General features: G+C 31.6%; 1 protein-coding gene across 4 annotated transcripts; it reads right to left on the bottom strand.

Moving 5' to 3' along the window:
- Positions 1–2,079: 2,079 nt before the first annotated feature.
- LOC129227909 (mitoferrin-2-like) lies at positions 2,080–18,969 on the bottom strand. Of its 4 annotated transcripts, none has more exons than XR_008580881.1 (6): positions 18,665–18,969; positions 13,703–13,928; positions 9,531–9,587; positions 7,950–8,569; positions 5,165–5,205; positions 2,080–2,382 (listed from the first exon to the last, which is right to left on the bottom strand). XR_008580881.1 is itself a non-coding variant. In XM_054862532.1 (5 exons), the coding sequence occupies exons 1-4, from the start codon at positions 18,779–18,781 to the stop codon at positions 7,968–7,970; spliced, it is 1,002 nt and encodes a 333-aa protein (XP_054718507.1). In that variant the 5' UTR covers positions 18,782–18,969; the 3' UTR covers positions 2,080–2,382; positions 7,950–7,967. The 4 variants fall into 4 exon arrangements, 2 of the variants coding, with proteins under 2 accessions (XP_054718507.1, XP_054718517.1); XR_008580882.1 differs by having other exon boundaries at positions 7,955–8,569; XM_054862532.1 differs by lacking the exon at positions 5,165–5,205.
- Positions 18,970–21,254: the final 2,285 nt, after the last annotated feature.

Here is a 21,254-nt window from a genome sequence, read left to right as displayed (position 1 = left end):
TAAAATTTTAATGACTTTTTCAGGTTTTTCTTAGTTAATTTTCTCTTTCACTTTGAAAATTATTTACTGGTTCTAGCCATTTCAAATTAAAATTTAAAAAAGGATAATCAAACTATTTTCTGTGCTATAGAACTTCTAAATTGTTTTCTACTCTATCAGAAAATAAAAATAATAATATTATAAAATTGACTAAATGAAAGCTTCATTGCCATTTATGAAAGATTTTTTCAAAACCTGTTTCTGATTTATAGTCATTTGTTTACATAGTAGACTCAATTTAGTCACATAAAAAACTAACCAGGTTTTCACCACTGGTGTGAATGTTTCTCTATCAAGTAAAACTATAGATACTTAAAAAAATAAAGATAAAAAATTCTTCTATTAAAAACAAATTGATTGAATTTTTCAATATATGACAGGTGCATAAACGTAATTGAAAGGAAAAGTGGTTTAGACACTATTTGTAAGAAAAGAAATTTTATTTTAGGAAAACCATGAAGATTTTATGAATTAATTGTTAAGGAATGTTTAATATTCATATTTGTACCTAATTTCTTTGCAGATAATTAAATAATTAAGATTAAAAATCTTGTAATTCCATTTCCTCACATGTAGAGGCTTCTATAGGAGAATATTGTTTGAAAATCTTTTAACTATTATGAAAATTACAGTATGTAAATGGGCCTTGGTAAAAAAAAAATCGAAGAAATAATTTACTGTGATTGTTCAGACGTTATTAATTACAAATAATCTGGAATAAATTCTGAGTTAATTTCCTCATAATCATAACTATTTACACTATATAAAAAAATAACTAAAATTAAAATCATGCAATCTTAAACATGGAAAGTATTTTGCAGTATCTACAAATGAATCGCAAGTCTGATGTAAATTATAGAACTTAAAAAACAGGACAAGTAGGTTTTAAGAAAATCATTGTTTTACATTGAAGACATTATTTCTCCTAGTTTACTGCATTTAGGAATATGATTTTTTATCAAAGAAAAAAAAATCATTTTAATTAAAAGCCTAATACTCTTAACATATTTTAATAATGTAGACTCATAAAAATTAATGTTTATTGATTCTTCCACCATTCATACATACTTCTTTTATTATATTGGGATCAAAAAAGTTCTTTGAAAGGTGAAAATTTTTGCCATAACATTTTTTTATATTTTTTTGGAACACTGAGTTACATGAATATTTTCTGTTTTAATAATTTTATATATTTTCTTTTCTTGCCCTGACTTCGTCCCCTATCGGGAATGCAAAAAGTGCATTTATAAGCGCAATTTATGCATATTGTGATTGTTTTTGGACTTCTTAAGTTATTTTTTTTTCTTTTGTCTTTTAAATATCCCAGTGTTAAGATTTGTATATATACTATGCTTCGCTTCAATGATACATAATCTATATTAAGTAATCAAGCAAATTTTGTAATAAATGAAGTTTTGGTTGAAATATTCTTTTAGGACTATTTTGAAATGCAAGACTGAAAAATAATAACTAAATTAATAAAAAAAAAGAGCTACTTGGATTTTTTCTTCATGTAATTTTAGAAAAACTTACTTGGTCTGCCTTGTACATTTATGTACCTAATCGGAAAGCTGTATTGATTTAAAAAATAAAAAAGTATTTAGCTAATTTGCATTGCCTTAAAAATATAAGTTACTAATTTTTTTAAATCTAATTTATCAATAAAGCTTTGCTAGTTACTTTGTGTTGATTAGATTTTACTCTTTTCAATAACATGTAAAATTTATGAAAACATTAGGGGAAAACAATGAAGTTTAAAAAAAAAAAAAAAAACACATGGTTTAAAAAAAAACACTAGGGGTTTAAATCAAACAACCCCTGACAATTACATAGGAGTGAGAAATTAAAAAAAAAAACATTCCTTTTGTTTTTTCTGCAAAGCCATGTTAAGTTCTTACTGTGCTGCTATAAGACTTGATTTCATGATTATGAAAAACTGCTTCAATTTATCAAATGAACTTGAAACACTAGCAAAGAGGTAGTGACTAGTGGGTATTTAGTGAAAGGGTTGTATAAAAGAGTTGAACAACAAAATTTACATTAATAATTTTTAATTACTTTAGGCAGTAATAACAGAAATCATGTTTTAACAGTTTCAATATAAAAATATTGACATATTTTACAAACTAATATCTACAACATTTTGAACATAAGCTTTTGCGAAATCACGTAAACATTATCAGAAAATGGCTATTCGTTCTTCTGTTTTTGCTTTCGTTTTGATTCTATGGCTTGATTAAGCATGGAAACTTAAAAACCAATTTTCTTTAAATGGTGAATTGGTGAGTTAAAACAGCTTATCTTCGAATAATCATGAATCAGTAGAACATACAGCTTCTATACCTAAAGAGAAAAAGGATTCAGATATAAATTTTATAAGTGGTTAATTGAGGAATAGTTAGATAAAAAAAAAACCTGAGAAAATGAGCCCAAACAATACATTTGTGTTATACAGGATGTCCGAAAAAGTCTTAACATATTTTGTACATTCATAGAAAAGCAACATGTATCAATATGAGGATTGTAACGTAATACTTTGCAAGTTCAAGAATTTTGTATGGCATTCGACACTGGAGTGTTATGTTCTATAGGTCGAAAACGAGCTGCAGACAAACATCATATAGAAGCTGCGTACATCTTCACATGAGTAGGTGAAAACATTTTAGTCCACCAATGAGACCAGCAAATTTGGTAAGACTTCAAGTTGAAAAAAGGTTTAGATAAACACTGGTGCATGAAGCTACAAATTATATATATTGCCTCATTGCTTGAGCTAAGGCAGAACTGCAAGTAAATATCGGACTGAGATCTGTCTCTGGATGCTAAAACTGAGCCATTACATTTTGCAGCAAGAGTAAATCAAATATTTTTAACATACCTGTGAAGGATTTATCTTTTTGTAATATTTTTACTCACCAGTGGTCAGTGCTATTCACTGCTGCTCACAAAAATATCGTGGGAAGCAGAGTCTAAGCAAAGAACCTATTGAAAAAGTTTTAACTGTTGCTAAGGGGTGAATTGACCAATGGGGTTGGGGCCCTCTTTAGCTGCCTTGAAAGAAGATTTATTACATCCTGAGCTCCGGACGCTGTGTGAGCTGGTCTGGGATGTTTTTTGTGAGTTTCCCCGTTTTCTCGGCCAAGTGGGCTGATTGGAAATGTTTTAGAACAACACATTCACGGGAAAGTATACTGTCAGGATTGTGCTACACAGCAGTCGGAAAGTTCATGGATAATTTCATCAAATAAAAAAAAACCTCTCATAGGGAGCCTCGTTGTGTTCAAGCAGTATTGTGCAGCATCCATGGGCGATGTCACTTAAAAGTCTGATCACTCATTTCTTGAATATTTAAGGGATGAGGTAAAACTAATTAAAATCTTATTTCAGCAATTAGTTGCTTGAGGAATTTTTTCTTCTAAAACATTTCCAATCAGCCCGCTTGGCCGAGAAAACTTGCACAAAACATCGCAGACCAGCACACACAGCGCACAGAGCTCAGAATGCAATAAATCTTCTCTCAAGGCAGCTGAAGATGGCAAGCTTAAACCCCATTGGTCAATTCAAACCTTAGCAACAGTGAAAACTTTTTCAATAGGTTCTTCGCTTATACTCTGCTTTCCACAATATTTTTATGAGCAGGAGTGAATAGTGCCCACTTCTGGTGAGTAAAAATATTACATACAGATGAATCCTTCACATTACCATCAAAAACTTTTCATTACTACTTTGTTGCATTCATCAACCTATGCAACCTAAATTCATGCAACCTATGGTAGTTGAATCAAAATAATCTTAATCTCAAAAAGATAACTACTATGAACTATTTTGAAAATATTTTTAAAAAATACAAAACACTTCTTCAAAAAGCATTGGAGGGGACAATTTAGTGTAAAAATTTGATTAAGGATTAACTTAACTAATATATCTTTTATTATTGAAGTAAAGTTCAAGCACTACATTATAGGTCACCACTGTATGGGAAAACTTCTAATATCCTAATTCATGATTAAGTTTTTGTTAGGGAGAATCATGCTTCATTTTGCTCAAAAAAGTTCTCCTTTATTTCATAGAGGAAATACATTGGCTGCTTTGTGCTTCAGTATAAAGCAGTTGGAGTTGAAAAATAAATTTCAGTGCTTTACATTTTTTGTTAATTTTTTTCGAAAGGAAATGTAGGCTACAAAATAGAGCCCATAAAAGAATAAATATATTTATGAAAAACTTGCTATAGCTTGAAATTTATTGTTATATCTCATAATCATTAGAAGTATGTAATTTTTGTCATTAACACTCACAACCCACTAAATATCTTTTTTACAAAGATAAAACCCAAAGCAATAATTTTTTAAAAACTAAATCATTTTGCGAAAGGACGACATTCGAGAAACAAACACAACACAAACTTAATTTTTAAATTATTTGCTACAACGCACAGTGGAGAGAAAACCCCAAAAGTTTTTTCGATTTTTGTGTGAGCTCAGGGTCCTAAGTTCGCAGGTTTATGCAGCTAATTCCTTTTCAGGGTGTTTCTACAGAATATTTATGACTAATTAATATTAATTTCTAAGAGGACATTTTTTTGTAGTGTTTTGAAAAGAGTAACCTTGAATTCCCAAGTTTTCGGTGCTGATCAAAACCGATTTTCGGTTTGAGAATTTGATTACTCATTTTTTTCGTCCTATTACTATCGTTGGACACAAGAGAAATTAAATATACCCGCCTTTAATAAGAAAAAAAATATATAGACTGCTTAAAAGCAATTTTTGTAAATACCCGCACTCATGGTTTTTCAACTTTCTTAAGGCGCTCTTCAGCTTTGTAGTGGACGAAGGACTCTAAAATTCCAGTTCTGATTGCCTAAGAGGTAGGCTTGTGCAAATTTATTAATCCTCAATTGGTTTCATATAGGAAAAAAAACATAAGTCCTTTTTGGCATTTTCGCCTCACTCCTCTGTTGATGCGACGCATCAAACAGAGAAGTTGTAACTGCGGAATTGACGGATTTTTCTGAAGCTTCAATTTACACTGAGAAACCAAACAGTAAAAATATATTATCATATTAAAATATACATTCAAAAAAGTTGTACTACTGACATTAAAGAATCGTCAAAATGGAGATACTCACTGAGATGAAAACACAGCTATGTACTTACTTCTCATCAGAAGCTTTAAAAGAATAGCAAAATGATATCATAATAAATCTTCCAAAGAAAAAAAGAAAGAAATAACACACTGCCTTATAGCTAACATTTTCATTCTATGTACTGGTAACAATTGTAATGTTTATCTAAGTTTTATTTTGCTAGAAAAGGCAAATATTTAACTTGGTAGGACAGACTTTATGTCTGCCAGATAAGTAATATCATACAATTCTGAACTTATGATAACCAATATTTTGCAAAGGATGTATACTTGAATAACGAAAATTTCGACTCAACAGACCTCTGGTCTATAATATAAAATTTAATCAATTTCCTTGATATCTTTGTAAGAATATCTTGTCTGTGGGAATTAAGAAATGATGAACCTGTCTGATTGTCCACTCAGTTTCTATTTAATTTAACAGTAAAATTTCAAATTATGTTTAACAGACATGTGACTTAAATAGGAGGAAAAATAATGAAGTTGCATGAACTAACACAACATGGTCAGTATTTTGTACTACACCTGCAAGTTCAGCCATGGGTTTTTGTCACAACACAGCCATTTATTTTAATTGGACACATGAACTTAATTAGCAAATGTAAAATTTACCCAGCAATGTCCCTTCATTTTTTCTGCATACATTATTTTGCTTTCTTAAAAAATACTAAATTCAGTAAAAATACTGAAAAATCACATGTCTGGTTTCAGATTTTTAAAAATAGAAATGCTACCCCCCCCCCCCCATTAAGCTCTAATTTATAGCATTTTTAAAGTAATAGAATTATATGAGCAAAAAAAAAGTTTTCAGCTTGGATGAACACTTCCTAAGGTTTTTAACTATTACAAGTAAATCATTCATGTTAAAGATATGCCAGTGCACTGAACGATGAAACGCTTAGGCCTAAATTCATAGCTTAAAAATAAAGTTTCATTTCAACTCTTTTTTTTTTTGGAATATATTAGCAATTACAACAGATTTTGTAATTTAAATTTACATTCATCATTGTGCAAATGAACTTCTCATTCATATTACACCTTTGTGCGCTGATCTTTCTTTTTGTAGTAAGTCAACAACATGATTTATAGGCAAGCAATTTTTACTTGAAGATGCTTTGTTTATTTATTTATTATGATTTTTATTTACAAGTCTTTCGATGAATCTGGAAAAATAATGTTAAACTTTTATATCAAATAAAAAAAAAAAACAATTTGTACTCCTAACAAAGTTTGTAATTTTTTAAAAAAATCAAAAAAGTCAGATTTTTAAAAATTTAAATCAGATTTTTTTAATCTTAAAAAATTTGTAGTTATTAATTACTTTACATTTATAAGCATAGTATAGTTCATAGAATGGATGAATCCATTCAGTTTACTTTTAAAACTAAGATAAGTTCTTTAACTATTCAATCATTTTAAAGATTTATAAATACATTACAATACTTAGATAAAAAGTGATTTTGTTTTATGCTTTGCTTCAAAATAAGGTTCTCATCATTAGTGTAAAAGAATATGTTGAACAATTACTTTTCTTAACCATATTAGTGATGGTTTATAAGAAAAACTACAAATTTTGATTTGGTTCAATAATGAATTGAACTGTAATATTGGAGCAATATATTAAGAATGAAGATCTGTTTCACACACAGAAAGAGGGATCTATGTTGTTTTGACTATTGAAGTTAAGATTGTATAATGCAGCGTAATTAGTAATACATTCTAAAAATGCAAAATTAATTTATGAAAACAAAATAAACTGATCTTAATTAATGATTTTGTTTAAAAAAAAATCATTTAATTTAAGTCAATTGATTTAAATTGTTGATTTTTTAAAAAAATTTGCTTGATTTAAATCAACAAACATTGATTTCTAAAATATTTTAAATTAGAGCAACCAAGTCATTATTGTCATAAAATTCTACACCATTTAAATAAAAATATAATTTAAAATTCAAGCAAAAATGTCATTAAAAAGTAACATACTTTCGATGGCAGGAAAAAAGAACAATCCTTAAAACAACAACACTGTTTTCTTGCTCCAATTGGAATAATGTTGACATTTCCCTAAGTTTTAGGTATCTGGATTATACATTTAAATTCATCAAACAAAAAATAATTAAAAATAATTCTGTTTTTAAAATTAACAGTCCAGACAGTTAATGTTCCACCAAAAATGTTAAAACCACTGCATAAACTCTTTTTCGTTTGTATGGTCATTATTCTCACAGATGCTTGTCACTTTTTTATGCATCAATAGTTTAATGAAAATCATGTTAAGTTCTGCCTGGCTTATGACATAATTTATGACTGAGCAAAAGAGAATTTTTTTAAAAATCTGCATTAGTATACCACTTAAACATATTAACGAACCACATAAGGGCGGGGTATGGTTTGCACCTAACACTGACTGATGCAGAAATTTAATCATTGCTGAATGAAGATGATGATGCAGACATTAACATAAATAAAATATTCACTATGAAATATCAACAACTGCTTCAAAATTTGTGCAAAACTTACAAGTTTTGTACAAATTAATAAACAAATCATAACAGTCAAAATAATTAATAACAATACTTTCAGTAAAACAATTTTTTAAAAAATAATAAATTAAAAAACAGGAATTGCGATATTGTTTGAAAAGATAATCATAAATAGCTTCAAAAATGGAACTGATATTTTGGTTAGTTTACGTTTGAACAATTACAAAAATTTGAAGATGTTTTGAAATCGTCAACAAAAGAAAGAAGAAGATAAGTCATATTTACCCTACATGATAGAAGCAATTATTTGCTGTAAACAACTGGAAATCTTGGCAGTTCTTCAGATGTGGGATGCTTGTTTTCCATGGAGCTAGCATGTGCTATGAGGGAACTGTGTTCTGGCTTGTAATTATCATACTTTCCTATTGTATACTTGAAAAATTCATACACGGACCAAGCTATCGCAGTGGAAGGCACCTGGTATATGACTCGAGCTTGCATTCCCCGAAAATATCCCCTTGGACCACTGAACCTGTAAATAACGGTTGCGGCATTTATGAGTCCACTGATCTGGGTCTGTTTTGTCAAGTTCAATGCTTGTTGTTCTTGTGTGTTAAGAAGAGTTTTGCAAACATCTAGAGGTGTGGTGACTGCTGCAGCAAAAGCACCAGATATAGCTCCCGAAAACATGTGAGCGAGTGGGTTGTAAGTCCTTTTATGATTGGTCAGTTCTTGACAAAATTCATAGGTCATGAAATGTATGCTCTGGAAGGGAACATTCATGGTCAGTTGAGTGGTGTAACTCCTGTAAAATGCACGGGCCCCTTCAGTCTTCCATATGTTCTTAAAGCACTCTAGACAAGACTTGTAAGGGCTGTTGTACATCTGCAGTCTTTGCTTGACCACTACACAAAAAAATGGGTAAAAATTAGGGTTTTAAAAAGTCAATATGTTATTCTAATACAGAGGCTTTTGTTTTTCGTGATTTACTTATATTGTTGTGCAAATTACAATGGCTCCCATATATTTGATTCAGAATATAATTTTTCATGATTAAAGAAAAAAATGTATGTCTCATTCACAAATGACTATAAAATTAGTAAGCAGGTAAATATGTTATAAAAGAACCACCTCATGACCACAGAAGCATAATGCTACTAAATTTGCAACATACGTCACAGAACAGATGCCTGATCTGAGAACAACTCTGATCAAGTGTGAGGGAAAAGCGGTGACTTTTTTCTAGATTTTTGAAGATCCTCTCTAAAAGGAATTTTAAAATATTTTTTTTTACAAAAATTGAAAATGAATCACAATTACTATGATTGCTATTGATAATTTTATAGGCATATAACTAAATCTATAATGAATGACCTACATTAATAAAGAACACATACTAATTTAACTCCTTTCGTGTTGAAATATTTGTATTCTTGATTAAACAAACAAATTTTTTCAGTTTACTTTTAAAATTTTTTGTAGCAAAATAAACCCTGAATTACAGGGCATGCTGCATAATTCAAATTTTTTGGCATGCTGTGTAATCTCGCTTATTTCCAACTGGCCGGCTGAAGTGGGGTAATAAGGTACTACTTACTTAACTCCCCTTTTCTCTGCTAGGGAGAAAAAAAGGAGTTGCAGTAGCTCATTCACATTTTTCTAGTCAGTCATTACAAAAAAAAAAGAGAGCAAAACTACACTATTTCTACAGGAATAGTAAGGTCGGACTAAGTCAAGAAAAGTTTTCAAAAGCCCAAAATTTCAGGACAGCATATCTCAAAAAATCTGGAAATTCAAATTTTCCCCGGAAAACAATCACCCCTGTAAATGTCTTTTTAAACAAAATTTTATCTAAAATAAGTATACCATCTGCAGGATTCATAATTGCGTCATGAAGTAACGTCGATACAGCACCAGCAAGCCCTGTAAAAAAGAACAAACATTATAAAAAATATTTTTTCTTTTTTGTTTTTGCAATTTTAAATGTGTAATTCTAATATCATTCAACTCAGCAAGCAAATTCAGCAGTCAGCAAATTCAAATTAGCAACACTACAGTAGAACGTCTGCAAGTTGGTCACCTAAGGGATCAAGTGGTTGACATACGGAGATGGTCAACATATAGATTTAACAAAAAACAATTACAGTCGTACATTTACAACCACATCATAATGTATCTTTATAATTATTTTAGGCACTAAATTCAGTTTAAAATCTGACAATCTCCTGGCCAGGGCTGGATTTAGACTTAACGGGGCCCTAAGCTATTTCAGGTATGGGGCCCCTTTTGCAATCCGGACAACTTTTTTCTGATGATGATAAAAAGCTCAATTTAGTCAATTTGAAGTTGGCTGGTTGGCTCTTTCCTCTGACACATAAAGCCAAGCTTTACGTGTTTGCTCGTTTTTAAATAAACTTTGCCTGCTATCCTCTCTGCTTTGCTCTTAAAGGGCAGAATGATATCAAGAGCATGATGGAGGGCTCCCCTTTAAGAAGGGTATGAAATATCCCCAATTTTGGTTGGTCTAGGGGTTCCTCACCCAGAGGAAATTTTGAAAAATATACATAAAATTCTGCATTTTAAAGCCTTATGAGGGGTAGTTCAAACTACACAAACATCGGGAAAGAAAGGCGAACAAAACTTTTTTAGAGTTATAATGCTCTTTTGTAAACTAACTTAGTAAAAAGTGTTTTTGATTTGATAAACAAATGACAGCAGTCAACAGAGAGAAAGAGTGAGGGAGGAGAAAAGATAATGGATTGTTACATTGGCTTTCGGTAAAATTAGTTTTGATCACCATCCAGCCTACCGACAAAAACAATCAATAGTAAAAAAAAAGCTTTAAAAAAATTAGAGACGTACCGAGTACTCGGTAACTACTCGGTACTCGGCCAAATTCTGATCAGATACTCGGCCAATACAGAGTAGTCGCAAAAAATTGAATATTGTCCAAGACAGATACTTATAACAGAAAACTTATTTAAAAAAAAAAGAGCAAGCATTATATTCTGCAGTCATTTACAATTAAAATTTATAAGTCAAATTTAAATTTTGAGAATAATGAAGTTTGTAATGCTTCAATGGAATAAATCTATTTTAATGTCCCCAAAGTTAATAAAACTTATTTATTAAAAATTATGCAAAAAAGGTAAGTATAGAAAATATAGAATTTTTATATTAAAAATGGATTTTTGTTACAAACAAAAATTAGTTATAACAAATATTAAAACACATTTGCTTAAAAAATAAAAGGAAATAAAACAACGTTAAAAGCACAGCGCAGGAACACTGCAGACACGTGTTTTGGCGTTACAAGGAATTCCTTTTTCAATGCACAAAATGGGAGCTCGTAGATTTAAAGGCATCCAACAGAAGTCGGATTTTTTTTGTCGAATGTCTTTACATTCTTTAGCTCACATGTTATGCACTGAAAAAGCCGTTCCTTGTAACAGGGGGGGGGGGGAGGTGTCTGCAGTGTTCCTGCACATTTGTTTTATCTGCTTTTAAAAATCATTTATGTTTGGCAGACTAGAACTATAATTGATTGGTATACAGTGAAACCCCTCCTAACGGACACCCCTCTTATGTGGACAATTTTTAATTCCCCAGTTCCAATGCAAATAACATTACTAAACCCCTGTCCTGCGGACACATCTCTATTGTGGACAAAAAAAATTGTCCTGTTAGTGTCCGCATTAGAAGGATTTTACTGGAATTTCGTTTTAATCCCAACTTGATTAATCATATCTTTTATTTATTTATTTTTAATTTTAAAAATAATTTTTTTGTAAAATTTTTGACACAAACAAAATTGTTTATATGATGCGTAATTAAATTTCAGCAGGAATTTAGTTTTAAAAACTTTTATATAAACAAGGAGGTCTATACTACTATTCCAATAAATTCAAAATTCATCACATATGTGTGTCGGTGGTTCTTCTTAAAACATAATTGATACTTGGTAACTCGGTATTCGGCCGAGTAGTGAAAGGCCGAGTACTCGGCCAAAGTGCTACTCGTTATGTCTCTAAAAAAAAATAATGTATGCTTTTAAAAAAAGGGCAATATACTGTGCATATGGATAACTCAATTTATTCACTTGATAAGAAATAAAATTGAACCGCACTTTGATTAGGAGTTTTAAACGCATAGTATATAATAATTTTCAAGGACTCTAGAACTATTAAAATTATTTAAGGCGCTTTAATTATGCTTTCCAGTCTCTGGCATTTTATTACCCGATTGTATAGTTTTACAGCATTGTTATAACTAACAGCTATTTTAAGTTTAAGAGGAAAAAAAAAACTATAGATTTCTCATTACAACAGCTTTTTCAATTACGAGGAGTGCCAAAAACCAAAAGGAATAGATGTAGTGCATTTTTTTTCGTGCTAAACTGATTGAAAATATGCAGCAGAAGTAAGATAAAAGCAAGCAATAACAGAAGAATTTTCAAAATACTGCATTTGGGATTAAATAAATAGCAAGATATGAAACCTGTGAGTCACAAAAATGAGTCTCAAGTAATATGTTATAGAAATATGAGAACCATGATTTTTACATTTTTGATGCATGATGTAGCAAGGAATATGACATATTTTGGTATTCCTCCTCCTCCCCTACCTTCTCCTGCTTGCTAGAAATTTTAAAATTCAAGATTTGTAGACTCACTTTCCCAAAATTTCAAAGTTTTCTAGCACTTGAAAATAAACTTTATTTTTTCAAGTACTTTTCACTTTTTTTAGAAAGGGATCATGCAATCTTTCGGGAGTTGAGGCCCCCAGCAAAGCAGGTTTTTGAAAGTTATTTATTTTTTAGTTCTGAATTTTTAGTTTGTGTGAGAGACATTTGTCGAAGGCAGTCCCTGCACTTGTACATTTAGCATACCCAGGGGTACCCGTCAGAGGCAGTCATGGCACAGAATATGCCATTGAAATATTTTCTCTTTTTGAGAGGGATGAGAACACCTGTCCATTTTTGTACTATGAATAACTCAAATTTTACCAGCATGTTTTACGCCTTCTGTTGAAGCCCAGGCCTGCCATTTCAAAGTTTTCCAGGGGCAAAGGGTATGAATTTAATGCATTTTATAGGAAAAAGCATCAAAATTTAGAAGATCCAGGGGGGGGGGAAGCCAATTGACTCACGTTTCCTTGATTGCCCAAATGTTGCAGTCATCTGCTTCTCAGTCTTGTCCTCCCATTGGTACCAAACAGGATACATGTGATTTCTTTGAAACTGAAGTTCTGAAAACAAATTTTAGGTTATCTTTGAGGACGTCAGGAGAAGGGGGGGAGGGGGTCAGGTTTTGGAAGCTTTCTCCAGAAATTTTTTGATATTGAAGCCTTAGAAACTTAATTTCAGACTCTTTTGACATGTTAGGAAAGGAATGTGTGAGGCACAGCAATTTTCCTGAGCTCAAGTTCCAAAAATGAAATTTTTGGTCACCTTAAGGTTAAAGAGAGAGGGGGAGGATCCCCACTTGGTAGGAAATGCTGAACACAAATGTGATTCATTGCGGGATCACATTGACATGTAGTGGTCAAAGGAAGAATTTTTCGTTTTTTGCTTTTCCATTTCTTCATAAAAGGTTAGTTAGCAACCACTCATAAAAGAAACCTGCACCATCCAAGCTGTCAATTAGGAAACTTTTCATTTTTCTTTTAAAGATTTATTGCAACAAAAATAAAACTGAGTTCTTTCTTTTGAAAGGTCTTCCTCCAACACATTTGTCTCTAAAGTTTTTTTAGATCTAAATGAAAAAATGTACCAGCTTCATTGGCATTTTAGACATCAGTAGGAGTAAAGCCATACAACTTGAACAATTTTAGCAATACCCCTTTACGCAACTCATTTAACAGGCTAAACAAGGATATCTTCTGCTTTCACTGAAAAACATTTTGCCACCATCCCATTATTTCCCTTGAAGCTCATTCCATGATTCCAAATTAATAAGACAGAAAGCATTGGAGAAGAGGCTAATCATTGAACTCATATTTTACGTGCCAATATAACAATGTACAAGCAACATTATTTACCTTGAGCCAATGGTTTACCAGACCCATGTTCAGTACCGCTAATCATGCGTTTCATTTTTTCATAGCATGAAAAATACAAAGCATGAGCTGGTCCAGCACCCACCACAACAGCCGACATGCCCCGAACTGGACGAAGGACACCTTCATGACGAATTATTTTGGAAAACGCTTCGGGAATACTACGATAATATGCTTTTGGACTGGGCTTTAAACTCTGCATACGAGTCTAGAAAAAATTCATTTAGATTAGAAACACAAAATACTTATATAAAATATGGCAGTTAAACTAAAGCTTTACAGATTAATATGCATACAGTGCTTGGTCTAGACTTAAACTATACAAGTCAGGTTGACTCACTCACTAGCAATCAAAGCATTCGAGCTATTTTTTGGAAAACGAGGGTAAATTTAGATTATTCAATGAAGGTTATAACTTTTCTTACCGCAGCAAAAAACTTTTTTTTTTTGCTCCTGAATGTAACAATTTTCCAACAAAATTTTTAGTTCCTCACAAAAATATGAGATAAGTATACAGAGTAGATACAGATGGCTCGACTGTGCCGAAAAAGACTTAGAACCTGTTGGCCTCAGTGGATGGAGCAAACTGATTGAGATAGTCTTGGCCTGCCCTAGACTGTAGTGCCGAAAAAGAAGATGCAGAGTAGATCATACACATTAGTGATGCACCAAGTATTTGACTGGTATTCACTTTGTATACCGTCTATTCAGGAGACAAACCAAATATTTTGTTTGGTTGAATACTTTTAACATCCAGCAACCAAATTCAAAGATTGGGCAATTGGTAAACAAACACATACAGTGGCTCCCAAAAGTGTTCGTACACCTTGAAATTTTGTAGTAAAACCAAAATAACGCAAAACGGAATTTGAATATGAAGTCCAATTTTTTTTTCACATCATTCCTATGCCATTCTGAATAAAACCCAGCAGTTTTTTTCAAAATATTGCCAGATTTTATTTTTGAAATTTGTCAAAAACGAAGAGACAGAGAAAAAATACGCCACAAAAGTCATCGTACACTGAAATATTTTCGAATAAATTTATGATTAAAATCATCATATGTGGTTTTTTTTATTGTTTTTGCATTGTAATGACACTGTAAAGTCATTTGCCTTTAATTTTTTGTTTATTTATTCCCTAATATTCTGCTTATTATTTTTAAATGGCAGGTATGCGTAGAAAATAACAAACACGATTCACAATTTGATTTTTTCCCCTCACAGTAGACATAAATTGGTTTAAAATGTCTCTAAATTAGTTAATTTACACCATACTATAGTGAAGTGCTTGATAAAATGATTTAAAGACAAGAAACGGATCGAAAACAAGGTAAGAAAAGGCCAACTGGCAAACTTAACAAAGCGTGATCGGAGGTTTACAGTTAAAAAAATTATGAAAAATACACATTTGAGTGCTGAAAACGTTTCTGCAGAATTGAATGAAACAGTTTATGTTTAATTTTCACCTAAAATTGTTCGCCTAGTTCTCTGATTAGCTGGATTAAAGGGGACCTCTTCCCGCAGAAATTTTCTTGTTCGTGCGAAAAACAGTAAGCTTACGCTATCCGTCGTAAAATTAATGATAAATAAGCTCAAAACGTTTTGGAACAACGTCTTACTTATAGATGAAAATAAATTCAATATTTTGGCTTAAATTGTTGTATATCTGTCAATAGAAGAAAAAAATGAGGAATTTAATCTTAAGAACTTGTGTGAGGGTGCATAACTGCATCAGGACTTGGAAATTTAGAATTTTTAGAAGAAATAATGAGTTATGCTGTTCATTTAAATATTTTAAAAAACAATTTTAAACAATTAGCCCAAAATTTGGTATTCGGAAACAACTTTGTTCTTTATCAATATAACGATAAGAAGTACACGTTTGTGTTTGATGCCTCAAAAATTATTCTTAAACATAGAAATATCTCCTCAATCGCCAGATTTAAACTTAATGGAACATATTTGGAAATATCTGGCGGCTAGATTACGAAAATACACTCTTGAAACGAAAAGCGAACTAGAAACACTAAGACTCGAAGAGTGGCTGAACACTTACTCAGAAATTGCATTAAAAAAGAAAGAAAAAAACAATGAAATCTATTCCCAAACGTTTAAAAGCTGTTGTTGATACTGCATGATATTCTACTAAATAATAACTTTGTAAAAAGTTAGATTATTTACCTTTTTTTGACATTTTTTCAAAGTGTACGAAAACTTTTGTGAGATAAAATTTCCGGCAATTTTTGGTTTTTTTTTTAATTATGTTTTAATGTTTTATTAAAAATTTTCATGTAGTTTTGTTAAAAATATATCATAGATCTTATAATAAAATAATTATTCCAAAATATTAATTCTAACCAATGGATAATGGCCAATTTCATTGAAAGTCGTAGGTGTACGAACACTTTTGGGAGCCACTGTATTTGAAGAAACACGTTTCAGATTTCATATTAATAAGGTACTGTCAGCATTGAAGGTTATTTCATCTTATTATTAGCAGAAACCGAATAAGCGAGCTTGTACAACAAAAAGTACAAGAAATGAAAAAAATTAAAAAAAAAAAAAAATGCAGCTGCGGCGCTTTACTTTTCCACAGAAGCATAGTACAATGTCAATTCAAGATGTTAGACATTAGTATTATTACATTAAAAGTAATTTCAATGCACTTAGACGTTGAATTTTAAATTTGTAGCTTTGAATTTTGCTTAAAATCTTATGACACATTACCTTAATCTTACAATGACTGTTTAAATATGAAACAACGAGAAAGAAAAACTCATATTAAGTGTCCATAGATATTGAAAGTTAATTTTCAACTGCTAGTTTTTTATGTAAAATATGCAGCATAAAGAAAAAAAAAATCACCATTTCAAATCCTCAAGCATTAATAACAATTAAATGAAATTTTAAGTAAGATGGGTCGATTTCATAGTCAATATTGAAAGTTGAAAAATTAGTGAAACTTGGTATGAATGAATTTTGCAACCAGAATGATGAAATGGACAAAATAATATTTTGCTCAAAGTGGAAAAAAACAGGAGAATACTGATTACAACACTGCCAGGTTAGGTTTTATCCAACTTTAGAATAGCTTTGCCTCACAAGGATTGCTCTGCAAAAAAAAAAAAAAAAAAAAAAAAGAACCTAAATAATCACCAAAGAGTAATGTGACCATTATTTTCAAACTTAATATCAAGGACGCATTCTTGGGGGCATTGTCATTGCGTTTTTTTAAAAAACTCACTATGTAACCGATTTAAACTTTTGTTAGATCTCATATTAAAAAACCTTTGAAATAAGCACTCTTGCAAAATATGTACATATTTTATGAAATCTTTGCAATTGTTCCTCAGGTCAGGTGTATCTATCAAAAGAAATTAAAAGTAACTCAATTTGCTGTCAGTAACTGAAGCTTACAGCAAATAACTACAAAGGTGTCACATGTCAGTATTTTGTTTAATGTAAGAAGCAATTTTCATTGCCTCTCAAAAATCTAAAAAACAGCAAAAAAAAAAAGTATCTTGGCTAATAAAAGATATTTTACTATTAACAATGAATGTCCACAAAAATGTTGAAACATTGAATTTATTTATATTCCCCCTATTTGGTGGAACTTGAACAGAAAATCAGGACTTTTGCTGAACTATGGGGAAAAATTGGGACATTTGGTAAGCAGAACCATGAGACAAAAATGGGAACGTTTGGTCACTTTACTAAAGAGGTGTTCTTTTTTAAACTAAAAGGAAGAAAAATAACTATAGGTGCAGCAAAAGTGTTTCAGGTTTAACTTCAAATGTTCTTTCTTGCCAATTTTAGCATTATAATGTTTAAAACATGGTAGGAATATAGTGGCCAAAAAAGGAAAATACAGTGAAGCACCGTTTATACGTTTCTCTTTTATACGTATTTATCAATTATACGTTTTTAGAATTTGTCCCTGCAGAGTCTAATACACATTAACGTATATTTATTATATGTTTTTTCATTTGTACGCTTTTTACGTACAGTCCCTTCAAAAACGTATAAACGGTGCTTCACTGCATTAACTATTGCAACACCTCCCCATCCTCAGAGTGTGTATTCAAAAGGGGGAGATAATCCTTTTTTCCTCATAGGAGAAAAAGTGGGGAAATGTGAGAAATAACAAGTTGAAGTCAAAACATAGGGATTAAGATTGAGGCCTTGGTGGTAGACTGTTTAGTGTTTACAATAGCTCCAAAATATTCATGTGGGTATTTCTTTTTTAGAAAAAAGTGTTTAAGGTTAAAATGTTTGGCAAATAAAAGCATAACTAGTTTGTTGTATGTTTATACCAAGACTGATTTGGTACATTAATGCCGTTCTGGTACAGCTTTTCTAAAAAATTTCCCATTCACATAAAATTCGTATGACTCTGGATTCAATCATGTCTCATTGTAACTAAAATTTACGAATTCATCTCTGGTTGATACCTACTAGAGAAAGATTTATAAACAAAGTCTCAAAGAAAAAACATGCTTTACACACATGAGTTTGATTATTATTGTAGTGTCAGTGAAGATGTTTTACTATTACAGGGCACTTGATAAATTTAACATATATGAGGGAAAAGCAGATCAGTTTCCACACCCGTGCATTTTGTATGCTTAAGGGAATTAGATCAAAACTCACATAAGTAAGTATGCCAATATATATCGGGAGAGGTGTATGAGTTAGTGAATGAACTTTTTATTGCATTATATGTACATTACTAAAACGTATACAAAATGATAAGGCTTTGTGATCTCTTTTTATTGTAAAAACAAGGCACTGATTGTCTGCATAAAAAAAATATTATATATGTTGAGGAATCATTTCTATATAACAGAAAATCAATATAGTTGTTGAGGTGATCACAAGTAACAAAACGAGTAACAGTGATTGGCTCACATAAAAGCGTTCTTCATTAAATTTCTGAAACTTACTTTTACTGAATCTAAAGGATACATAACGCAATGTTCCATGATTCCAGCAAAAGCACCTGCAACCATGTGAGTGGTTGTAGATCCGCAAGGTAATGTTTCATAATCATCGAAGTCCATGTCGTGAAATTAAGGATTAATTGAAATTTAATAACGTTTTAAAACGACTGATATATTGTTCCAAGGCCATTACTGCCAGTGGAGAGATCTGCGGTTCGATAAACAAAACAAGGGCATTTTAACGTCGAAGATAAATTTCGATCATCGGATTTATCAAAGGCGGACCAACTTTCACTCGATTTCCACGATGCCAGTCAAGATAGGTTAAAAATTACGCAACTGCAACTTCCACCAGTCACAGTTACAAAATCAATATCCGACCTATTGCCCTACATTTCAAAGACTGAAAAATTGATGAAAATTCAGTTTTATTTTTACTTCAGGCGCGTCATTTTCAATGTAAAATAAAATTGGAAATATGCGAAACTTGACAGGTGAAACGGAAACTCAGATCGGACAGCAATAAAAAAACTAATATATGTCTGCGTTTCCTCTCCAGCAATGCCTTACCTCCTGTTGCGTAACAAAGGTTGCGTTCGACGAATCTCACCGGTCTACCGGTAAGTAACCGGTTACAAACCGCAGCGTTCTATCATCTATCGGTTATCTCACCGGTTACCATTTTCAGCTGTTGATTGGTTGATTGGAGCATGTGATCATTAGCTGTCGCGTGATTAACTGACCGGTCGCTCCCGGTCGAGCTCGTCGAACGCAACCGAAGATTTGCGACCTTTAATAACAACAAAATCCTCGAGAAAAGTGTAAACATTGCATTAAACAGTCGTGAGCTGAGAAAAGCAAATCCTGTTCGGATTGTTTGTTTCAACTAATCATAATGTATTTTTTGCCTTAATTTACCGCAATTGAGCTGCTTTTTTAGATTTTTGAAATGGCTTATATTCGATTAAAAGGACTCAAATCATTTGCTTTTTTTGGAGGTATTGTTGGTTTTATTGGAGCCGCACTTTATCCAGTTGTTATATACCCATATTATCATATTGATGAATACAGTAAGTGTATTGAACAGAAATTATAACCTCTCTCTTTTTGTCTTCTTTGTTATCTTTCACTTTTATGTAAAAAACCCAGCATTTTAGTGTTAACTTTCTACTTACAGGAGAAATCCAGAAAAAGAATAGAGCAAATATTGATCAAGAAGCGATTCAACCTGGCGGTTAGTTCTTTTTTTTTTTTTTTTGTTCCTTAATTTTGTATTGCAGCAGCGGACTGGCCATGTGGAAAGTTCTGCATGGGCTCTTTTTGTAAATGCATAATGTGACATTTTGCTTAGTTTCATTTTTAAAGAAATTGAAGCCGCCTGGCTTCAGGGGGAAAAACTAATTTTCCAGCAGTGGACTGTATATTGAGATTGTTGAATGCATTGATGAGTCGTGTGGTTAAAACAAATAAACAATTTATTTACAATTAGGTATAGTCAAATACGAATAGGATACGCATGTATCCTTGCAAGGGATTGGGAGCGAGAGCCCTCTGGCTGCATCCGCTGCAACGTTGGAAGTGCATCTCCGAGGGGGTGGTTTCCCACGCTCCTCTCACATTGGGGGCTTTAGGGTTGCTTGGCGAAGCCAAGAGCCAAGACCCCAAGCGTTGCTCCCTATCGCTCGGGGACCCGCGCAGAGGCGTTAACAGAAATAATTAATTTTTCTTCTGCTAATTAAGTTAAATTTCACTCAATTCGTTTGATATGAATTTATATATAAAAAGGCTAGCCCACATACTTGTATTACATTCAAGAACACCAAGCTAACATTTTTATAAATTTTATCTAAAAAATTCATTTTTCTTCTGCTAATTAAGTTAAATTTCACTCAGCTTGTTTGATGTAAATATATGTACAGTAAAATCCCGATTATTGGCGTTTGGATTGTCTGCGGGTCTTTTCATAATGTTTTTTAAATAATGTTGACTTAGAACTAACCAAATTTTTTGTCAAAATTTAAGACATATACTAAGATTATAGTCATTAAATATTTTTATAACCTTATGATTCAGTTGTTGTTTGGTTTTAGTTTTTAGATATATTTTTTACATTCAATGTTATCGTTTTTAGCTATAATTTAAATGTATGTGTGAGTGCTATTCATGTTTCTTAAATATTGTTTTTTATCTATTATTCTGATTATCTGTGGATTATGCTTATCCATGGGTACCGTGCCACCCTATTTCGCGGATAAATGGGAAACCTATTTATAAGGCTAGCCCACACACATACTTGTACTACATGCAAGAACACAGAGTTAAAAAAATTTTTGAAAGGGAAATTCTCATTTTGCCGAATGATAAAATATGAGCATGTGCCCACATCCAATTAGGGTTATCAGTTATTAAGACAAATGTTTCTAATGAATATCGTTTATTATTATACCACTTGAGAGAAATTTTATGGTTTTGCATTCAAATAAAATATTTTGATCCACTTAACACAGTAAGTTAGAACACAATATTTCTGTATTTACTGTAGATTAATTGCATACCTGCCATTTTTGAAAGAAATATTAACAAGATTTTACTC

The sequence above is a fragment of the Uloborus diversus genome, chromosome 1 (genome assembly GCF_026930045.1).
Source record: "Uloborus diversus isolate 005 chromosome 1, Udiv.v.3.1, whole genome shotgun sequence".
In the NCBI taxonomy this organism is placed as follows: Eukaryota; Metazoa; Arthropoda; class Arachnida; order Araneae; family Uloboridae; genus Uloborus; species Uloborus diversus.
This window is presented reverse-complemented; position numbering and strand designations above follow the sequence as displayed.